Source organism: Onthophagus taurus, chromosome 11 (assembly GCF_036711975.1).
Source record: "Onthophagus taurus isolate NC chromosome 11, IU_Otau_3.0, whole genome shotgun sequence".
Taxonomy (NCBI): Eukaryota; Metazoa; Arthropoda; class Insecta; order Coleoptera; family Scarabaeidae; genus Onthophagus; species Onthophagus taurus.
In genome coordinates this window covers 3,003,930-3,023,402 of record NC_091976.1, presented here as the reverse complement: position 1 = coordinate 3,023,402, position 19,473 = coordinate 3,003,930, and the positions used below count along the sequence as shown (strand labels likewise).

Genomic DNA, 19,473 nt, shown 5'->3' with positions numbered 1-19,473 from the left:
TTGTGTTCGTGATTAAGTTTTTCATTGGTTTTCTCACTGATTATTCAAAATTGCTTTCAGAAATGGTTCGCTACACTTTTGAAGAATACAGGGACATGATTATGTGTTACGGCGAAGCTAGATCAAATTCTTACGAAGCTCAACGTATCTATCGAGAAAGATATCCTTTAAGACAAGTTCCTAATGTTCGAACATTTATTGATGTGCATAGGCGTTTGGGAGAAGATGGCTGTTTTAGAGAACCAAAATTGAATAGTGGGGTTTCCAGAACTCGTCGCACTGTGCGAAACGAAGAAACTGTTTTACGAATGGTAGAAAATAATCCGAGAACAAGCACCAGAAAAACAAGTTCAGCGGTGCGAAACCTTAACCGTGAATCAGTTAGACAAATTTTCAATGAACAACTTCTTCGCCCATATCATTTCCAAAAAATTCATTCATTATTGGAACATGACTTTTTCCTCGTGTACAATTTTGCGAATGGTTGCAAAACCAAAGACAAAACATTATTTCATCAATTTTGTTTACTGACGAAGCTGGTTTTAGTCGTGATAGTATTCTGAACCTACATAACATGCACCATTGGAGTGATGAAAATCCTCAAACTGTAATTCGAAGTCACCAATATGGGTTTTCTATTAATGTGTGGACAGGTATAATTGACAATTACTTAATTGGCCCATTTCGATTGCCCAATCGAATCCACTGTATCGAAATTTCTTGGAGAATGATTTAAACACATTATTAGAGGATGTCCCATTGGCCATTATTGCAAGAATGTATTACATGCATGATGGAGCGCCAGCTCACTTTTCTCGAGTGGCAAGGGAATATTTGGACAGGAGATTTTGAAATACGTAGGGCTGAGCCGAGCGCCCACGAGTCAAGAGCAAGAGCTTCGTGTGCGCTCGGCTCAGCCCGATTAGCCAGCGGCATGTCGGATCTCACAACAGCGCTTGACCTTGAGTGTGCATTTCCCAAGATCACAACTGTACAAGGGCAACAATTTGAACATCTTCTAAAAACTTAATGTTTTGTTTTAATTAATCATATTTCTCATCACAACATTAAAATTTAATTGTTGAAGTATTTATCATTGTTTTTGCAAATAAATAAAAAAAGAAATTAAAATTCAACACCCCGTATCTTTTAACCGTAGGCCTTGCGGACCCATGTTCATAGGAACTTTTTTTCTTATTTTAGTGTCCTCTATTGTGTGGCACTATGCAATGTACTTTTTTCTATGGCTTTTTTCAGTCGAACGTAAATCCCCAAAACACCATTGAAAGGCGTACTCAAGGCCGCTTTGGTTTTAACGTATAGGTAGCAGAACGGTATTTAAACATTTTAACAAAGCCTTGTCCTCCTTGAACAGCGAACAGAGACAGTAGCGACAGAAGCGACTTGAACTGTGAACAAACCCGATTGGTGATTGTGTACCCTTCAACGAGTACGACAACGCTAACTTGCACCAGGGTATTCAAGCACCCAACTCGATACTCCTCGACCTTCACGCGGTTCTCTCCGTTTAAACGAAGGGGTGCTAAAGAGGGTTTCTCGCTTGGTGTATACTGAGGTGTTGGGGTGTTGTATTAACCACTGTATCCGGCTGCGACCGGACATTTAACACCTATGCTGGCATGCGACAACATGTGCGAAGAGCACATACTGATTATTACTATGGCAAGTTAGAGGAAGAAGGGAGAGATGATCAGATCTAGAAATTTACCGGATGGCGTTGTTGGAGGTAAACATGCTCTAGGGCATGTTTCCGAATCAATCTTTCGGATCCTCTAGGGAGTACAAATTTTTCAAATTATACTAATTTTGATTGAGTCGGAACAAGCAGAAAAATGGAAACAAATCGCATACATGACAGAAAAATCACTTGCTTTAATTGTACGTATCCATATACCTTGTTTATATCCACATTGTTTAGATAAATTTTAAAAGCAAAGCATCGTTTTGGTAATTACGTAATTATTGCTAACTTCGCTATTTGTAACTAATACAGCTACCCAAGGTTTTGCAAAAACATTTGAAATATAGTCTTTTTTGGAATAAATTGTTGTTATGGCGAAAGCAGTTTATAATTTAAACTGGTATGATGCGAGTGTATCAACATGAAAAGTTTCTCTCAACAACACTTTCCAACAATCTGTAATGTCAAAGAGGCATTAACAGACATCAAAGTTAAAGAAACCTTGTATACAGTCTTGTCTATCCGCAATGGGCAAGTGGTAAGTTCTTCACCATCACCGCTTAACAATTAGCAGAACTTTTTATTGCAAAAATTTATTTATTTACAAAAAATATTTTCTCTTTCTGATTTGAAACACCAGTTTTCCATTACTGCCGTAGGTATCCAGTAGGCGCTGATATAATTGCATTCAAAATGTCGTAATAAATAAATGTCATCTGCTTCCGTCATAATAAAATTCGTTTTAGTAGCTATTGCAAATTTAAGGTCCAATTATTTAAAGATGCCTAATAACGCTGATCAAGTTCGAAGTCGGGTAGAATTTTACGAAATTGCACGCTTTACACAAGTAATTGGTGCTATTGACTGTATACATGTTCGAATTCAATCACCAGGTGATGTTATAGACATGTTTTTTTTAGTTTTTCTAGAAGGTGAAACACGTTTTATCTGTATATAGGTGGAGAGAATGCAGAATATTATAGGAACAGAAAGGGTTACTTTTCTTTCAATGTCCAAACTGTTTCCGATGCAAAATTGCGAATATTGGACATTGTAGCTGGGTGGCCCGGATCCACCCATGACCAGACTATTTTCAACAACAGCCGTATTAAAAATAGATTTGAACAACAGGAGTTACAAAAGTGTTTTACTTAGGGATAGCGGGTATCGAAATACGTTAGTATTGAACCTGTTTCAGAAATTATTTGCTAACTCCACTCGATGCCGCGAGAACGGAGACGGAAAGACGTTATAATGAGTCTCAAATAAGGAGTAGAAATGTGGTAGAACGTCAATATGGGGTTTGGAAACGGCGATTTCAAATTTTGAGATTAGAAAGGAGAGTGGCTAATTTTTGAAAATTTAAAAGAATTCACAAAAGATAAAAATGATGAAGGTATGTGCATTTTAATGTTCGACGAAGTTTTTTCGGACGTAAACATCAATTATAATGCCAAATCAGATACATTTGTTGGATTTGAGGATGTCGTTTATAAAAAGAGTATGAAAAATGCTGATCGAGCTTTGGTCTTTATGGTACGGAGACTAATCAAGACGTAGAAGCAACCGGTCGTTTACATGTTTTCTAGTGGGGATGTTAATAGTAATACCCTCACGACATTAATCGTAGATGTGATCAAGGTACATCGAACCAAGGAGCATTAAATATGTTGATAAATCCACATAAAGATCAACAAGAGCCATCCAACACATTTTTTCGACGCAATCGACATTGGACATGTTCTTTAACGCCCCATAAACAAAAAATGAAAAGGACTAATTAACCGACCACCCACTGTATACATTTCTCTCAGTTTTATTACTTTCAGTTCTTTAACATCGCAAGAACCTGATTTAGAATTAGATTAATAATAACCAGAAGGCATTTTTATGTAATAAGGGGAATGACTAACTTCAAAATCTTCTACATTTTATTATGTTGACTGAATTTTTTTCGATGACAAAACGTTAATAATGACAAGAGTCAAGCGAGATGATAGACGCGGGTAGCGGGAGTTGAGTAGAGAGTTGTGTGCGGATCGTAGAGTGAGTTGGTTGTGGGTGAAGAGTATAAGAAATTAATAGTTTATTTTTGGAGTAAAGTTTTGGATACGTTAGTTTATAGGGATAAATTAAATGTAAGTATTAGTTAATAATTTTTATTATTGTGTTTTTTGTCGTTTTATTAGGAGGTTTATTTGATTATATTTTATATTTTAATTATTATTCTTGGGGTTTATTTTAATACTTAGTTTATTTTATCTATTTTATCTTTTTGTCTTGTTTTTAAATAGTTGTAAATACTGTAATAAATTCAGGTAGAAAAAAAAACATGCTTCTTTTCTTTCTCTTTTATTTACATCCTTTATTAATAGTTACCACGTTACAAGGGTTTAGAAAGAGCGGACCCGTGGGGAAAAGAACCCCTGAAAATGTTCAAACCCTTTTATCAACCCCGCGCTCGGGGGTGGCAACATTTAATATTGATGAGAAAGGTTATCAGCTCAAGTTACAGCAAATACCTTAAGTCTTAGCCGAATGTAGTACAAAAGAGTACACGTAATGGCCCCTGAGCACGCTGAAATTGTCACTGAAAGTGTTACAATTACATTGATATGGAGCTGTTATTGCTTTCAATACAAAACCGCTAAATTCTCGTGTACATTTATCTAAATATAAATCTAAAAGTTCTTTACTAGAAAAGTTCGAGCAAAAACGATCCAAATTGGACCAGGGAAAAAATATGAAAAAAGCTGCAAACATTTTTGAGCAGAAGTTAAATTTTTTGAAAAACTTAGATATAGGCGCTGATGAAAGAAGAAAACGTTTAACCGCTTCTAATTTTTATAATGTTTGCAGTAGAAAGAAGACATCAACCACAAATTTAGTTAAACGAATCTAATACACCTGTGAAGCAGGAAGTAGATCTAAGGCCGTGCAGCACGGTATAGTAAATGAAGAACTTGCTATAAAACAGCTAGAACAACAAGAAAATATAAAGGTGGAAAAATGTGAGTTGTTCGTAGACGATCACACCTTCCTAGGAGCAAGTCCAGATGGTTTAGTTGGAGAAGAAGTTGTTGAGGAAATAAAGTGCCCTTTCTCCGCATACCAGATGCATCTAGAGTATTCTAGAGGATGCCATAAAACAAAAAAAAATACTTTTTGAAAATTTAAGCAAGATAGTGACTGTTTTAAAATAAATAAAAGGGATGAATGGTACTATCAGGTAAAAGGACAATTGAAAATTACTAAGAGCAAAGGATTCATATTTGCGACATGGACCCATGTAAAGTATCCATTACATCCACGTGATGTAATGTTTTAGAAGAACAATATGGAAAGCAAATTGCTACAGTTTTATACAAAGCATATGCTTCCGGAATTAACCCTTTGTTCGGAATTTGTAGCAAGTGATTGATGGTTGACAAAATTTAAAGACCGCCATGTAATACGAATTTTGTCTGTTTGTGGAAAGCGTATGTCTTACAATGTTGAGCTAGCTAATTCATTTAAATACAAATTTAAAAATATTATTACTGAAAATTGCTTTTTGCCCGAACAGATATAACTGCGACAAAACTGGTCTCGTGTACAAAAGTTTACATAATAAAACTAATGTTGCAAATTTTGAAAAAACCGCTATTGGAACATATGCATTTAAAGAAAGAGTAACAATAATGCCTTGAGTAAACGCCACACGTTATGTATACCCCGTCATAGGTTGCAGATTTTTAAACGTTCATTCGGTTACAACATAGTCTCACAATCAGTTTGGAATAGCATACCATTATCAGTCAGGCGGCGGGGCGAGTGAGGCTTCAAGTCAGCTTACAAAGAATTTCTGCTGAATGAGCAGAATAAGTTTTAATTTTAGTTGGTTGGAGGGTGAAGGGGAGGTAATGGGTGGTGATTTAATTGTGTTTGGGGGGCCGAGGGGAGGTAAAGCATAACAGATTTATTGATTTTTTTTGTAATTTTGTTTTTAATATTATAATTAATCTTACTTAGTACATCATTTCTTGATTTAATTTATGAATTTTGTTTCATTTAATTTTTAAATTTATTTTGTTTTTGTTTCCTTTTATTATAATGGAAATTCTTTTTTTTTAACTTTTTTTTGTTATTTTTAAACAATAACAGTCTATTTGGACTGCATTGACTCAACCCTTTTTGATGCCTTTTTTGCCTCATCATCAATAAACATATATTATTATTATTATTTAATGATGATGGGGAAATCAAAATCTCCTCATTGCTTTCATAATATGGAATTGCCACTGTACTACAAGTCATCTAAGAATGCTTGGCAAACATACAGGTGTCCCGAAAAGGGTGAAAATTACCGAAAATGGTACCACAGGTTTCTTTAGGTTAAACGATAAAGACTGAGTCTAAAAAGTATAGGGAAAAAAGTCTCGTTTGGCATAAAAATAAATCAAAATCTCTTGAAGTGGCCTAATAAGACAGTTTGCCCCTCTAGCCGGAGGTCGTGGTCGTGCTGCTGGTCAAAGTGTCGCTCTCGAAGAACGAATTCTAGATATATTCGCTGAGGATGGTAATATTAGTGTTCGGCGTTTAGCTCTAGAGTTAAATGTTCCGAAAACAATCGTTAACCGCTTAATAAGATGACTACTCCTACACCCGTACCATGTGACTAGGATGCAAGAAGTTCTGCCTAATGATCTCGAGCGAAGGTTAAATTTTTGCAATTTTATGCTCAAATAATACTACGAAAAAATGACCAAACACATGACAAACGAAGAGCTTTTCTCAAAAAGTTGGGTGAGAAACTAATAGAAGAATATCTGAAAAACAGGAGCAGAACGACTGAGCTGCTTTAGAAGAAGGTTTAGGAATTTTATACTTGCTTTTTTATTATTCAAAGTCTCATTTAACGGTGTTATGTTTTACTAGTGCAATAAAGTTTGATCTCAAATAATTTTACATTTCTTTCCTAAAACCTCTAAAAATAAATTCTTGGCACAAATACGGTGCATCTCTACTAATAAGGCAATGTGCACCAGGATTTGTCTAAATTATTTTACCGAAAATGTAAAGCACAAAAATATCATTCATATTACATCCCATTTGATTTGAAACAACGGGCAATAACATTTATAAAGTTATTTAAAATATTTACTTTATGTATTTATTATAGGGAACTCTTATTAGTTATAAAATTTATATCTTATTGTTCGTTATTATTGATGTGTTCTCAATTGGTCTCAATAACATTATCACTAACTTAACAATTTAAAATAGGCTATCAGTGTGACAGAAGCCGTTTATAACATGAACTGGTACGATGCGGATGTGTCAACACAGAAAGCTGATTTTAAGAATGGTGTGACAAGAATTGTTTCTCACATGTAACAGGAGACTTACAATGACATTTTTAAGGAATTATTGTTATTAAAGGCTTATATCTTCTACAATTGGATACTAATAGTTACGAAGAAATGAAATGTTTGTAATTTAATTAAAAGTAGTTTGACATTTAAAAAAAATTTCACTGTTTATCTTATCTAGGTATTCATGCCACCCTTCATTCAATTAAATCACGTTTCTTCTGATCCCATATGTCTAAAAACATAAAGTTATGGAGAAATCTCTTTCCTGTCAAAGAGCGAAGGTTAGAATTGACACTTAATCTCCCATTCAAAATAAATCAATTCCGTAAAGCCGCCCAATATTTAACCCTTTGTCTACCAGCGGTATTTAAAAGTCTCGCAAAATATAGATACGTTCAGCTAATCAAAGCTAACGTGATTATTAGAATTTAGTGGGACTTAAAAGTACCGCTGGATGATAAATGACGTTTTATAAAATTTAATTCTGGTAGGGAAGGGGTTAAGTTAATTATTTTATTAATTTTAGCACGTATCGAGAATTGACCGGGCTGTTTTGATTGGCAATCATATCACCTATATCTAAGCGTTTATGTCATAAACATCAAGAAGATTGTTGATGGAGAATGTACTTGAAGTGAAATAGAAAAAGCAGGTAAAGAAGTATAATAGCAAAGCAAAATGGGGACATAGATAAATTTGGTGTTCCATTACTTACCGTTATTGGTGTTGGCACTCCTATAAAATTAATTATAATGCTTTTTCTAGTGTAGTAAGTAATCAACTTGTATCATTATAAAATGATTGTGTACGTTGGAAAGCATAGAGCATTAGTGTTTATGGTGCAGGGTGTTGTAAGAAAATGGAAGCAACCTCTAGCATACATGTTTAGTAGCGGAGGTATCAACAGCAGTACTCTTGCCAAGCAAAATACTGAATGTAGTACGACAGCTGCAGTAATGTGGCCTTGAAATACTTGCTACCGTATCCGGTCAGGGAGCGTGTAAGGGGGCACTGAATTTAGAATTTATTAATCATCCAAAAACCGGTAATAATAATGGAAACGGAATCCACTCTTTTTATGCTAATGACAAAAACCACCACTGATTTTGTATGATCCACCCCATCTTCTTAAGGGAATAAGAAATCAATGATTAAAAAAAGATTGGTAAAGATTACTTTAACTGCAGATTGGAGCCACATAAAAATATATCGATGTATTAAGTGGCGAACTACGTGCTTTACATAAAATTACTGTAGAGCACGTTATTGAAGACAAAGTAAAGAAAATAAAGGTGGCATATCGTACGAAAGTTTTTAGCCATACAATGGCAGCTACTGTAACAATAATGACAAGAAATAGTAAGTAATGATGGTAAACATTAACAACAGTCTACCAACCTTTTTATACTTTTATAGATGAAGTGACTGCTGATGGTAAGATAATTATGCCAAAAGAGCATCTCAAACAGCTCTAGTACTAAAGTTCTATGATTTATTTGACTCTGTTAATGAGTTAATAAGAATTAATATCATCGAAGAACAGTGAGCATTGCAACTTTTGGAGAGCTATAATTAACAAAATATAAAATATGCTATTTTATGTTCTTTTAGATGCTATCAAACAACTGCCCGAAATAAATTTTGAGGATCCTGCAACCAAAACAAAATCAACGCCTCCATCCCTCAAAAATTGGGTAAGCACACATTGGGTTAACCCTTTCGGTCACACGGTCCACTGTAGTGTACACCGCTTTTCGATTTTTTTTTTAGTATAGTTCCTTTTTATTTGAAGTGTTCTGTTGTAGCGCTGTACGTTTAGCTCATATTTTAAAGCTATACAAAAAAAGTGGTGACATTTGTGTGCAAGAGAGTATAACAGAAAAAATTTTCTATAAATTTCTACTCGTACTAAAATTACAGGCACAATGCTGCAGGTGGCATTGTCAAAAAAATTATAGATGAGCCATTTTGGATTCACCCACGCATCTGTTTATGTTTACATGTGTTTACCAATGTTAGTTTTAAAGTTTAGTATCTGTTTTTCTGGCGTTTTTTCCCTAAATTTTCTGTTTTTCATTGGAATTGTTCGACCTGCTTCATCAAGATGATTCCGATTTGGAATACCTCAGCGAAGATCAAGATGATGGTTGAAAAAGTGATTCATCCGTTGATCTAGAAGGTAGTATGAAACCTATTTTATTGCCGTAATCGTTAGCTAACATTGTACTTTAGATCCCCAGCAAGAGATGCAAGCATCTGACTATATGTTAGACGACAGACAACTTATCGAAGAACCCACCGAAGGCTCCGAAGAGTGTTCGGGTGATCCTGCTGATCCGGCAGCACATACTCCCAGCACGTCTACAGTTGGTACACGTTCACTACGAACGAAAAAAGATCAATCTTTGGAACAAAACGAGTTGACTCCAAAAAGCGACATTATTTGGAGAAAAAATTGCACGTATATTACTCCTCCGATTCAGTGGTACGAAGAGAAAAAAACCAAATTACTGCAGTTCCAACTCCCCTGGACTATTTTAAAAAATATTTTACGGAGGATTTACTTGTTAGGATGTTTGAAATGACAAATCTTTATGCGGTTCAGACTTGGACTAAATTTGTACCCACGAATGTTGAAGAAATGAAGACATTTGTAGGGATACACGTTCTAATAGGCAACTTGCATTATCCAGGTGTAAGGTTTTATTAGGAAAAGAAACTGTATGTACCACAAATTGCCGATTATATGCCTTTTAAACGATTTTCAAAATTGAGTCAAAATTTGTATTTTGTGGATAATACTGAAAAGGATCCAGATGACAAGGATCTTTTTTGGAAAGTGAGACCGTTGTGAAGCAATATGTAAAAGGGTAACCCTGCCCTTGGGGTGTTAAATAATTTGTCCTGTGTGGCGGCAGCAGGCTACTTTATGACTTTATTTTATACCAAGGCGCTACCACAGAGCTAAATAAAGTTCAACAGGAGGTATTTGGTCTAGGTGCTTCAGTGGTGTTGAAACTAACGGAGTGCACCACCGAAGTAAACATTCAATTGTGGATCGCTTCAAAAAGCCACAACTTTCTTCTGACACCGTCATGAAGGCGAAAGATAGAGGAACGTCTGAGGAGGTGCTTAGTGGTCAGATCATCATAACCAAATGGTTTGATAATAAGCCAGTTGTCATGGCTTCCAACTTTGTAGGCGGTGAAAACGGAGGAGCGTGCACCAGATGGGATAAAATAGAAAAAAAAAATTTATTGAAATTCCAAGGCCGGTAGTCATCGAATAATATAATAAATCTATGAGAGGAGTAGATAAACTGGACTTTTTAATAACGCTCTACACAGAAAGTTTATTAGGTCCAGGAAGTGGACTTTGCGCATGTTTACTCATGCCATTGGTATTAGTTGCACGAATTCTTGGCTTCAGTATAAAAATCATACCATTGAATTGAAGGTGCCTAAAAAAAATATTTTGGACCTAATACATTTTAGGGCCAATATTGCCGAGGCCTTAATCATGTCGAATAAGACCCTCAAAAAAGGGGACGACCTTCAATGTCACCGACTACGTCACCAGCATTTTCTCGTGCTGGTTCAGCATCAACCTCATATCCATCGGGTGTGAAAAGACTTCAGGAAGGATTTACACCTGTAAAGGAGGTTGGACTAGATAACATGGGACATCTGCCTGAGTTTGATAGTAAAAAAAATGCCACAAGGTGTAAAAACCGTAAATGCAAAAGCAGAACTCATATTTACTGTATCAAATGCAATGTGCATTTATGTAATAAGTAAAAAAAAAATTTCAGAACCTATCACTCAACCTAATATATCTTTGACATATACATTTTTGTTGTTTTCTTTATTAAATTGTCTAACTAATTTTATTTTTTAAATATGGCTCATAAAAATTTTAAAAAAATTTGAAAAGTTAAGAAAAACAATAAGTAATGTGTACCAAATTTCATAATTTTACCATGACAAATAAAAACTCGTGACTGAAAGGGTTAAAGGGAATGTTACTTCTTTGCAATATAATAAAAAAAGAAAAACGAAATATATGTATAATACCTAGACAATTAAACCAGATTCTTCTGGAGAATCTGTATGGGTAGATACGACAGATGAGGAGAAGGAATGTGTATCTCACATGTCAAGCATTTGGGGATTCTTTTAAATCCCTCCACGTAAGAAAAATTTTAACTCCCTATATAACTGGAGGAAACCGTGAAAAAGATTCCAATTCTGTTTTATTAAAACCTCCAATTTTTTTAAATAGTTGTAAGAGGTGATATATATGACAAGGGAGACTGGCAGCTTCATCCTTTAATAAATAAATTGAATAATCCTTTTTAAATTAATATTTTTAACTATGTTGTGGGTTACGTGGCACGAAAAACATGCAAAAAATTCAGATGTAAATTCTGTATTTCTCATATAATTAGAGCTAAGTAGTTCTTCTGGGTATTGCTATGGGTTTGATGTATATTGTGGCAAAAACCATAGTGAAATCGAAGATTTCAAGGGAATACCACTTGGAGCGAAAATGGTTCTAAACCTTATGAAGTACATTCCTAACCCAAGAAACCACGAATTTTTTTTCGATAATTATTTTACTTCGTATCCCCTTATGGTGTACTTGAAAGGAAAAGGTATAAGAGCCACCGGAACAATACGAGAAAATAGAACACAAAAATGCCCAACGATGGACTCAAAAACCATGAAAAAAATGAACAAAGGATCATCAGATTACAGGTTTGACCAACAAAATCAAGTTTTGTGTGTCAAATGGAAAGACAACAACGTGTGTTCCATGTTGACCAATTATGATACAGTTGCACCATTTCATTACGTGAAACGTTGGTCTAAAGCTACGAAATCAAAAGAATACATTCTCCAGCCAAAATTATTTTCTACATATAATTCTGGAATAGGTGGAGTTGATTTACACGATCAATGCATTTCGTTGTATAGGGTCAGCGTAAAGGAGAAGAAATGGTGGTGAGTTTTGTAAAAACTGTAAAAAAACTATGTGCATCGAGAACGGCTGTTTTGAATCCTACCATACCACTACCTAACGTCCTGATATGAGGTCGGGGTGTTTTTTATAAGATTTTGTTATATTTTTTTTTGATTTTTTAATATACACTCATTGTGAGTGTAGTTTATTTTTTTGTTCACTAATAGGTAAACAGATTTTCATTTGCTATGTTGATTTTTATTCGGCAATCTTTCTTTAGGCGTTAATGGGTTAAAGAAATGTTATACTGAACCCTTGCCTATATCGACCAAGAAGAAAAACGATTTAATTAAACTTTGTTATAAGTGGGTAATATTCCGGTCGAATACCATGGTTAATACTTTAACAAACCGAGTAACAATTCCTTGACAGACAGGTATCCAGAACCCTCACACAATGAATATAGTGATGATACTACTATTTGTTTAATTATAGTCTTTCTTAAATTTAAATACATATTCTAGAATCTGCATTGTTCATAGAAACTATTATAAACCTATGAAGTTGAAATTAGTTTGTAACGGTTCCGTTTGGGATTATTGAATTTCCTAATTTCGTTCTTTAAATCGTTATTTTCTGTATTCATATTTTCATAGTTCGCGCTGCTTAGTGGAGTTGTTGCGTGCTTCTTTTTGATTGGTGGGTTGAATGCGGTACGTTGAATTTTCGGTCGCGGTCTTGAGGTCGGAGACGAGTAAAAGTCGTGGTCTCGAGAAGATCTTGTCTGCCTGATGTTAGTGGTTCAGTTAAATTTTAGAGGGGTTTTGTCCCTCTAAAATGAATCAATCATTAGGTTTTGCTAACTTCCGTATCTAATTTTTGGTCATTAAATTTTCGACATCGCAGTTGCGGATATAAGACTTGCATCACGTGCGTTAACAGAGACGCCATCGCCATTTCAACGAGAGCTATCTTATTGGGGATGATTCTTGGTTATGGTGATATTGGTTCTTAATTGAATATTTTAATCGTATTAAGCGATTATCAACCCATTAATCGACGAGATCGCTTTATTCAATAAGAAGAACTTTGTTAGAAGAATTTTTGGAACGTCATCTTGGAATTACGTCTTTGAAGGTCGTTAGATGTCATTTCGTTTCTGTTGGTGGCAGATTTGGGACATTCATAACCTCAATATTTTTACATCATTTTACATCATGATGTAACCATTTTTTGGAGAAGATTATTTCAATTAGGAACCGATTTGATCGATGGTTTTCCGTTGTACTGATTGTGAATTGGAATAGAATTAGAACAGTAAAGCACTATTTGGAGTTGTAAAAGGGATCTAAAGTTCGGACTTAATTAGTTTGTGGTCAAATAAGTTTGTAAAGGTTTTATAAAAGTCCGTGACGCCCATTAACAACTTTGAATATTATTTAAAACCCACACCGTCTCCACTGTTTAAAAGTTGGCTGAGGTAAGTGAACCTTTATATAACTTTGACATTGTTTTAATGTTTTGTTTATCGGATTCCGGAGACCGTTGGATCACACAATAAATCGTATTTCAGAAGTACAACGAGATCTGTTGCAATCAATAGATAGTAAACTTTGCTTAATTTCAAAATGGGGATTTGATGGAACGTCCCAAGCACAATACAAACAAAAATTTTGGATGAACCCGGAAGCCTCATATGCTAACATCTTTATTGCATCAATGGTTTGATAATGAATGAACGTATAGCAAAATAATAAATGCTCATTGACCAGATTTTGTAGGCCTATGCGGTTTCAATTTGCATACGTAACAATAGAATTAATAAAATCCGAGAAAGAATACATAGATAAACAAATAAAAGTACTTCTTTTGTCGTTTAACTGTGTAATTTTTTGACCGTGTTACTAAGAGTTTAAGTGTTTTGAGTACTTATTCAAGTGAAATTACCAAAAATGCAGCAATATTCTGATAACGAAATTACTGATATGCACTTTGTGTACAGTCTTGCCAACGGTAATGGTCGTGAAGCTCAGAGGTGTTACGCAGAAATGTATCCGATGAGGACAACGCCTAATTACAAAATTTTTGTTGTAATTCGACCATGGAATAGTCGACCATTATTTCCAGAAATAATGATAGAAACACATTAAAAAACAAGGGTGAGACGATGACAAAACATAATAATGAAAGCATGTTACAACATCACAACAACAATAAAGATATTAAATTTAAAGATAACAAACAAATAGATTTAGATAATTGTAAGTTCACTGTAAGAAAGATTTCTCATAGAGACAATATTAATCACTTCAAAATTAACTTGAATGATACCTTCCCGTTTGCCCCACGTTATAGTAACCTCAGTTCAATAACTTTCAACAGCCCCGAAAAAAGAATTTTCAATCTTTCACAGCTTTATAAACACCCTAACTTTAAAGACATAATTCAAGAAAACGAACATATAAAAAAAGGTATGAATAGAAACAACAAAACTTTCATTAACATAAAATCTAACGAAATCAGAACATTGAAACAAAAAATAGAAGACAATGATCTTACCGTAACATTAGGGGATAAGAACGCTGGGATGGTCATTTTAGATCATAAATCATACTTAGATAAAACCTATGAATTTTTCAAACAAAACAATATAAAAGAATGCAATAAAGACCCCACCCCAAATTTTAACATTCAATTTAGAAAACTGTTGAAACAATGTAGAAATAGCTTAAATTTATTCAACATCGACACTTTCAATAAACTTGTAATGAATCCCCTTCCACCCACTCTCAAATGTTTAATCAAACTGCACAAAATAGAACAGTCAATACGACCTATCATCAGTAATAGGAACACCACCACCGAAAAAATAGCTAAAGTCCTACAGAAGTTTTTGTACAAACACTTTGAACCACATATGAAATACAGACTGAAAAATTCAGTTGACCTGATAGAAAAGGTAAAAAATGTCAAGATTGATAAGAACACCACCTTGATTTCATTTGATATAAAAAAACCTATACACAAACGTACCCATTGATGTCATTGAAAATTATTGAAAAACATCTTACACGTCACATAAATGATTTTGATGGTGTTGAAAACGAGAACATAAAGGACCTTTGCTCCATCATCAGATTCATATGTAAACAGAACTTTTTCCTCTTTAACAGTAAATTTTTCACTACTGATGGCTTACCCATGGGCTCCCCATTATCGGGTATCATCGCTGATATTTTCGTTAATAACCTAGAAAATAAATTATTCTCAAACAAATACTCCACTGTTACTAAGGATATTAAATTTTATGGAAGATATGTTGACGACATTTTTATAATTTACACGGGAAATCCAGCTAAGCTTAAAGCTTTGTTCAATGTTTTCAACACCATCAATAATCTAGAATTTACCATGGAAAAGGATTACATTCCTTATCAACCGTATAAATTTTTTGGATCTTACCCACATAAAAAATAATAAGGATGGTTTTATCAATTTCGACATTTACAGAAAACCGACAACTACAGAGTGTATCATACCTAGGGAATCTTGCAATTGTACTGCTCATAAGAAAGTTGCATTTAACTTTTTGTTCAACAGATTATACAACACCCCCCTTAATAAAAATAACTTTCAAACAGATCTTAACAATATTATAAAAATAGGGATTGATAACGGTTATAGCATCGCCTTTATGCAAGATATCATTAACAATATACATAACAATAATATTAGAAAATTAGTTTACCCAAGTTTCCAAACCAAAAAACAATACTTAACTTTACCCTATAGCCACAACTTGAACAAGCTTAATAAAAACATTAGGAAATATAACATCATCCCAACGTTCTTATCAGGCATAAAAATCAGCCAGATAATTACCAACAATAAACATAAATTTGATGAGGTGCCGTCGTTTTAACGAAAGTCATACAGCACAAAATCTTGAACGCGAAATAAAAAAGGTATTAGAGGAGTGGAAAATTAACAATAAAATCGTGGCAATGGTAACAGACAATGCAGCTAATATTACAGCTGCAGTGCGATTATTGCAATATCAACACATTCCATGTTTTGCACACACCCTTAATATAATAGTTCAAAAATCCCTCTCACACATTAATATAGTTCACAAAAAGCTAAAGGCAGTAGTTCAGTTTTTTAAGCACAGTCCACAGGCTACATTAAAATTAATAAATTTACAAACACAACTAGGAAATCAAAAACCATTAAAATTGAAGCAGGGCGTTGCTACTCGTTGGAACTCAACATTGGAAATGTTTGAGCGAATAGTAACTATTAAGGAGTCATTACAATCAGCGTTAGCTATAACCAACTGCAACATAAGATTATCCGAAGAAGATTTAACGATAATAAATTGGACCTGTAAGGTACTAAAACCATTCAAGATAATTTCCGAAGAATTAAGCAGTGAAAAAGCGGTTACCATCTCCAAAGTGATGTTATTTAGAAAAATGCTTCTAGATTACATAAAAAATATAGATAACCAATCCACCACAATCATGCCGACTGAAATTATAAATGTATGTCAATTTATAATAAATCAGTTAGAACAGCGTTTAAGTTACATAAAAAGTGATTTTATATATGCCGATGCGACATTTATTGACCCACGGTTTAAAAAGGCAAGATTTATGAATGAACACAAAACGGATGAAGAAGATGCGTTGTTCGAATCTACTCGTCAACGTATAATCCAAAAAGTGGAGGCAATGATTAGGGAAAACCAACCCGAAGTAGAATATAATGACCAATCAAGTGACCAACCAATGGAGGGAAATGATGATGTTATTTGGCACGTTTTCGATAGCACTGTCAGTATATTTAATTGATATATACAATTACGAACATAATAATATAATTTTTCTAGGCTTTAAACGAATGTACTGTTCAAAACCCAAATGAAGCTGCCACTTCAGAGGTAGACCAATACCTGAAAACACCACGTCTAAATAGAAAAGAAGATCCACTGGTATGGTGGGAAAAAAGGAAACAGCAATACCCAAACTTATACAAAATTATGACGACAATATTATCAGTACCAGCTACATCAGTTCCGTGTGAAAGAATTTTTTCAAAAACTGGCCAAATTATTTCAGAACGTCGTAATAAGCTATCTCACAATAAAGTAGAAAAAATAATTTTTTTGAATGCAAATTGAAAACAATTCAGAAAACCGTTGTAATATTAATTTATACCTCTACATTGTTTTATTATTTTCTATTATAGATATAGTTTTTATTATGTGTTGTTTTAATACATCTTAACATGAGTTTATATTTTTTTTAAATGTAAGAGTAATTAAAATTACATTTTGTGTTTTTGATACACAATGCAAAAAAAACGTCGGCAATCTTTACGCCTTCAACACGTAACTTTCGTGCATTTCTGTTCCTCGGAACCGTCGACTACTCGTACCCGGTCCGCTATGCTACCAGCTCCGAGTGCTCCATGACTCTATTGGGCCGACAACTTCACGCACCCGCGGGTCCAAAGGACCGATCGGGTCGGATCCGTTCCTTTAATGGAGCCGGAACGGAAGGAGCGGATCCGCGAAAGGAACGACCCGGCCCATCACTAGTTTGAACAAAACCGGTCGAATAACTCGTTATAACGTTATAACGTGTTACTGTTAAACAACGTGCGAATTTATTTAGTTGGCTGATATTTTAGCTTTAGTGCGTGTGTTTTCAATTGATTTCAATCAATTTCAATCAAACGTCAAAAATGCCACGACGCGTAACTGTTGACCAGAAGGGTTAGCGAGCAGATAACAGAAGACCTTCTCTGTCCGTAAAAAGAGTTCCTCCATCAAAAAAAAGAATAGACTCCGAAAAAGCTACGATGAGTGCATCGGCGAAAAAATTAAAAGTGGTTAAAGATTGCGAGGTGAGCGTAGACTCTTCTTTCGGCTACCGAATTTTAAACTTTGTCACCGTATTTACGGCTATTAGTGCTGGTGTACAGTGCAAAAAAAAGGTGGTGACGTAAATTTTATGGAAGATGACATTCGGGGCCTTGGATTCAAAATTGTTTTACATTGCGATAAGTGTGAGCCTATGCGTATTCCATCGTGTCCTCAAATAAATAGTTTATGAAATAAATAGACGATTTGTTTTTGCAATGAGAATTGTAGGATTGGGGCAATCTGCTATGCGGAAGTTTTGCGGACTAATGGATTTACCAAAACCTGTAGGCCAGTCAACGTACGATGCCATTATACGAAGCATTCACAGTGCTGTAAAAACTGTTAGTTGTGTTTTGATGAAAGAAGCGGTTGCTGAAGAAAAAATAGCGACGAAGGAAAAAGAACCTGGAAAAAGCGAGGCTTCTCTTCTCATTTTGGCGTGACTACACTTATCGGAATTTTACAGGGAAAGTTGTAGATATTCTGGTAAAATCATCTTACTGCAAAGCCTGCGAATTTTGGGAAAAAAGAACTAACACCGCTGAATATGAGGAATGGAAACAAGAACATGAGTGTTTCGCAAATCACACAGGCAGCGCAGGAAAAATGGAAGTGGAAGGAATGGAGGAAATGTTTCAACGGTCCGTAGAACTGCATGCAGTAAAATACCTGCATTATATTGGGGATGGTGATTGTAAGACGTTTAACTGTATTCTAAAAACAAACCGCTATGATATTCCGGTTATCAAAAAAGAGTGTGTAGGTCACGTACAAAAGAGAATGGGAACTCGTCTTCGTGCACTAAAGAAAAACACGAAAGGTCTTGGAGGAAAAGGTAAACTAACGGGCAAATGTATAGACGAGTTGCAGACATACTACGGTTTAGCCATCAGGAGAAATGCGGATTCAATGGAAAAAATGAAAGCAGCTATCTGGGCGACGTTTCTTCATAAAATTTCAACAGATGAAAAACCACAACATGAAAACTGTCCTTTTGGAGAAGATTCGTGGTGCTCCTGGCAACGAGCGTATGCTACCAACACTCTTACTGGCTATAAACATAAGACTGCTCTTCCCCAGAATATCCAAGATGCAATTCGACCCATCTAGGAAGATTTGAGCAGAGACGATTTGTTGTCAAGGTGTGTTGGCGGATATACGCAGAATAACAACGAAAGCCTGAACGATCTTATCTGGAAGATTGCTTCAAAAGAGACTTATTGTACTGCTGTAACTGTTGAAATAGCCGCATACATTGCAGCAGCAATCTTCAATAAAGGTCATTTGAGCCTGTTAATAATGTTGCAGACATTGAATGTGTCTATAGATAATGCAGCCTATAACATGTGTCAGGAAATCGATGCCCAACGGATTTGCACGGCTGAACTTAGGACGCTGGAAGCGACAAAAGAGAGCCGAATTCGTCGCAGACAAAATCGATTACGATTGCTGGACGGTCATACTGTAGATGAAGGTCAGCTTTATGACGCAGGCATCGCCGATTAGTGGTAAGTAACATTTTTCTA

General features: G+C 34.9%; 2 protein-coding genes across 2 annotated transcripts; both read left to right on the top strand.

Moving 5' to 3' along the window:
- Nucleotides 1-11,604: 11,604 nt before the first annotated feature.
- Nucleotides 11,605-12,063, top strand: LOC139431799 (piggyBac transposable element-derived protein 2-like). Its single transcript, XM_071199984.1, has one exon. The coding sequence runs from the start codon at nt 11,605-11,607 to the stop codon at nt 12,061-12,063; it is 459 nt and encodes a 152-aa protein (XP_071056085.1).
- A 3,959-nt stretch (nt 12,064-16,022) lies between these two features.
- Nucleotides 16,023-18,390, top strand: LOC139431798 (zinc finger BED domain-containing protein 4-like). The gene is made up of 2 exons (XM_071199983.1): nt 16,023-16,857; nt 18,176-18,390. Exons 1-2 carry the CDS (start codon nt 16,023-16,025, stop codon nt 18,388-18,390), a joined length of 1,050 nt encoding a protein of 349 aa, XP_071056084.1.
- The last annotated feature ends 1,083 nt before the right edge of the window (nt 18,391-19,473 follow it).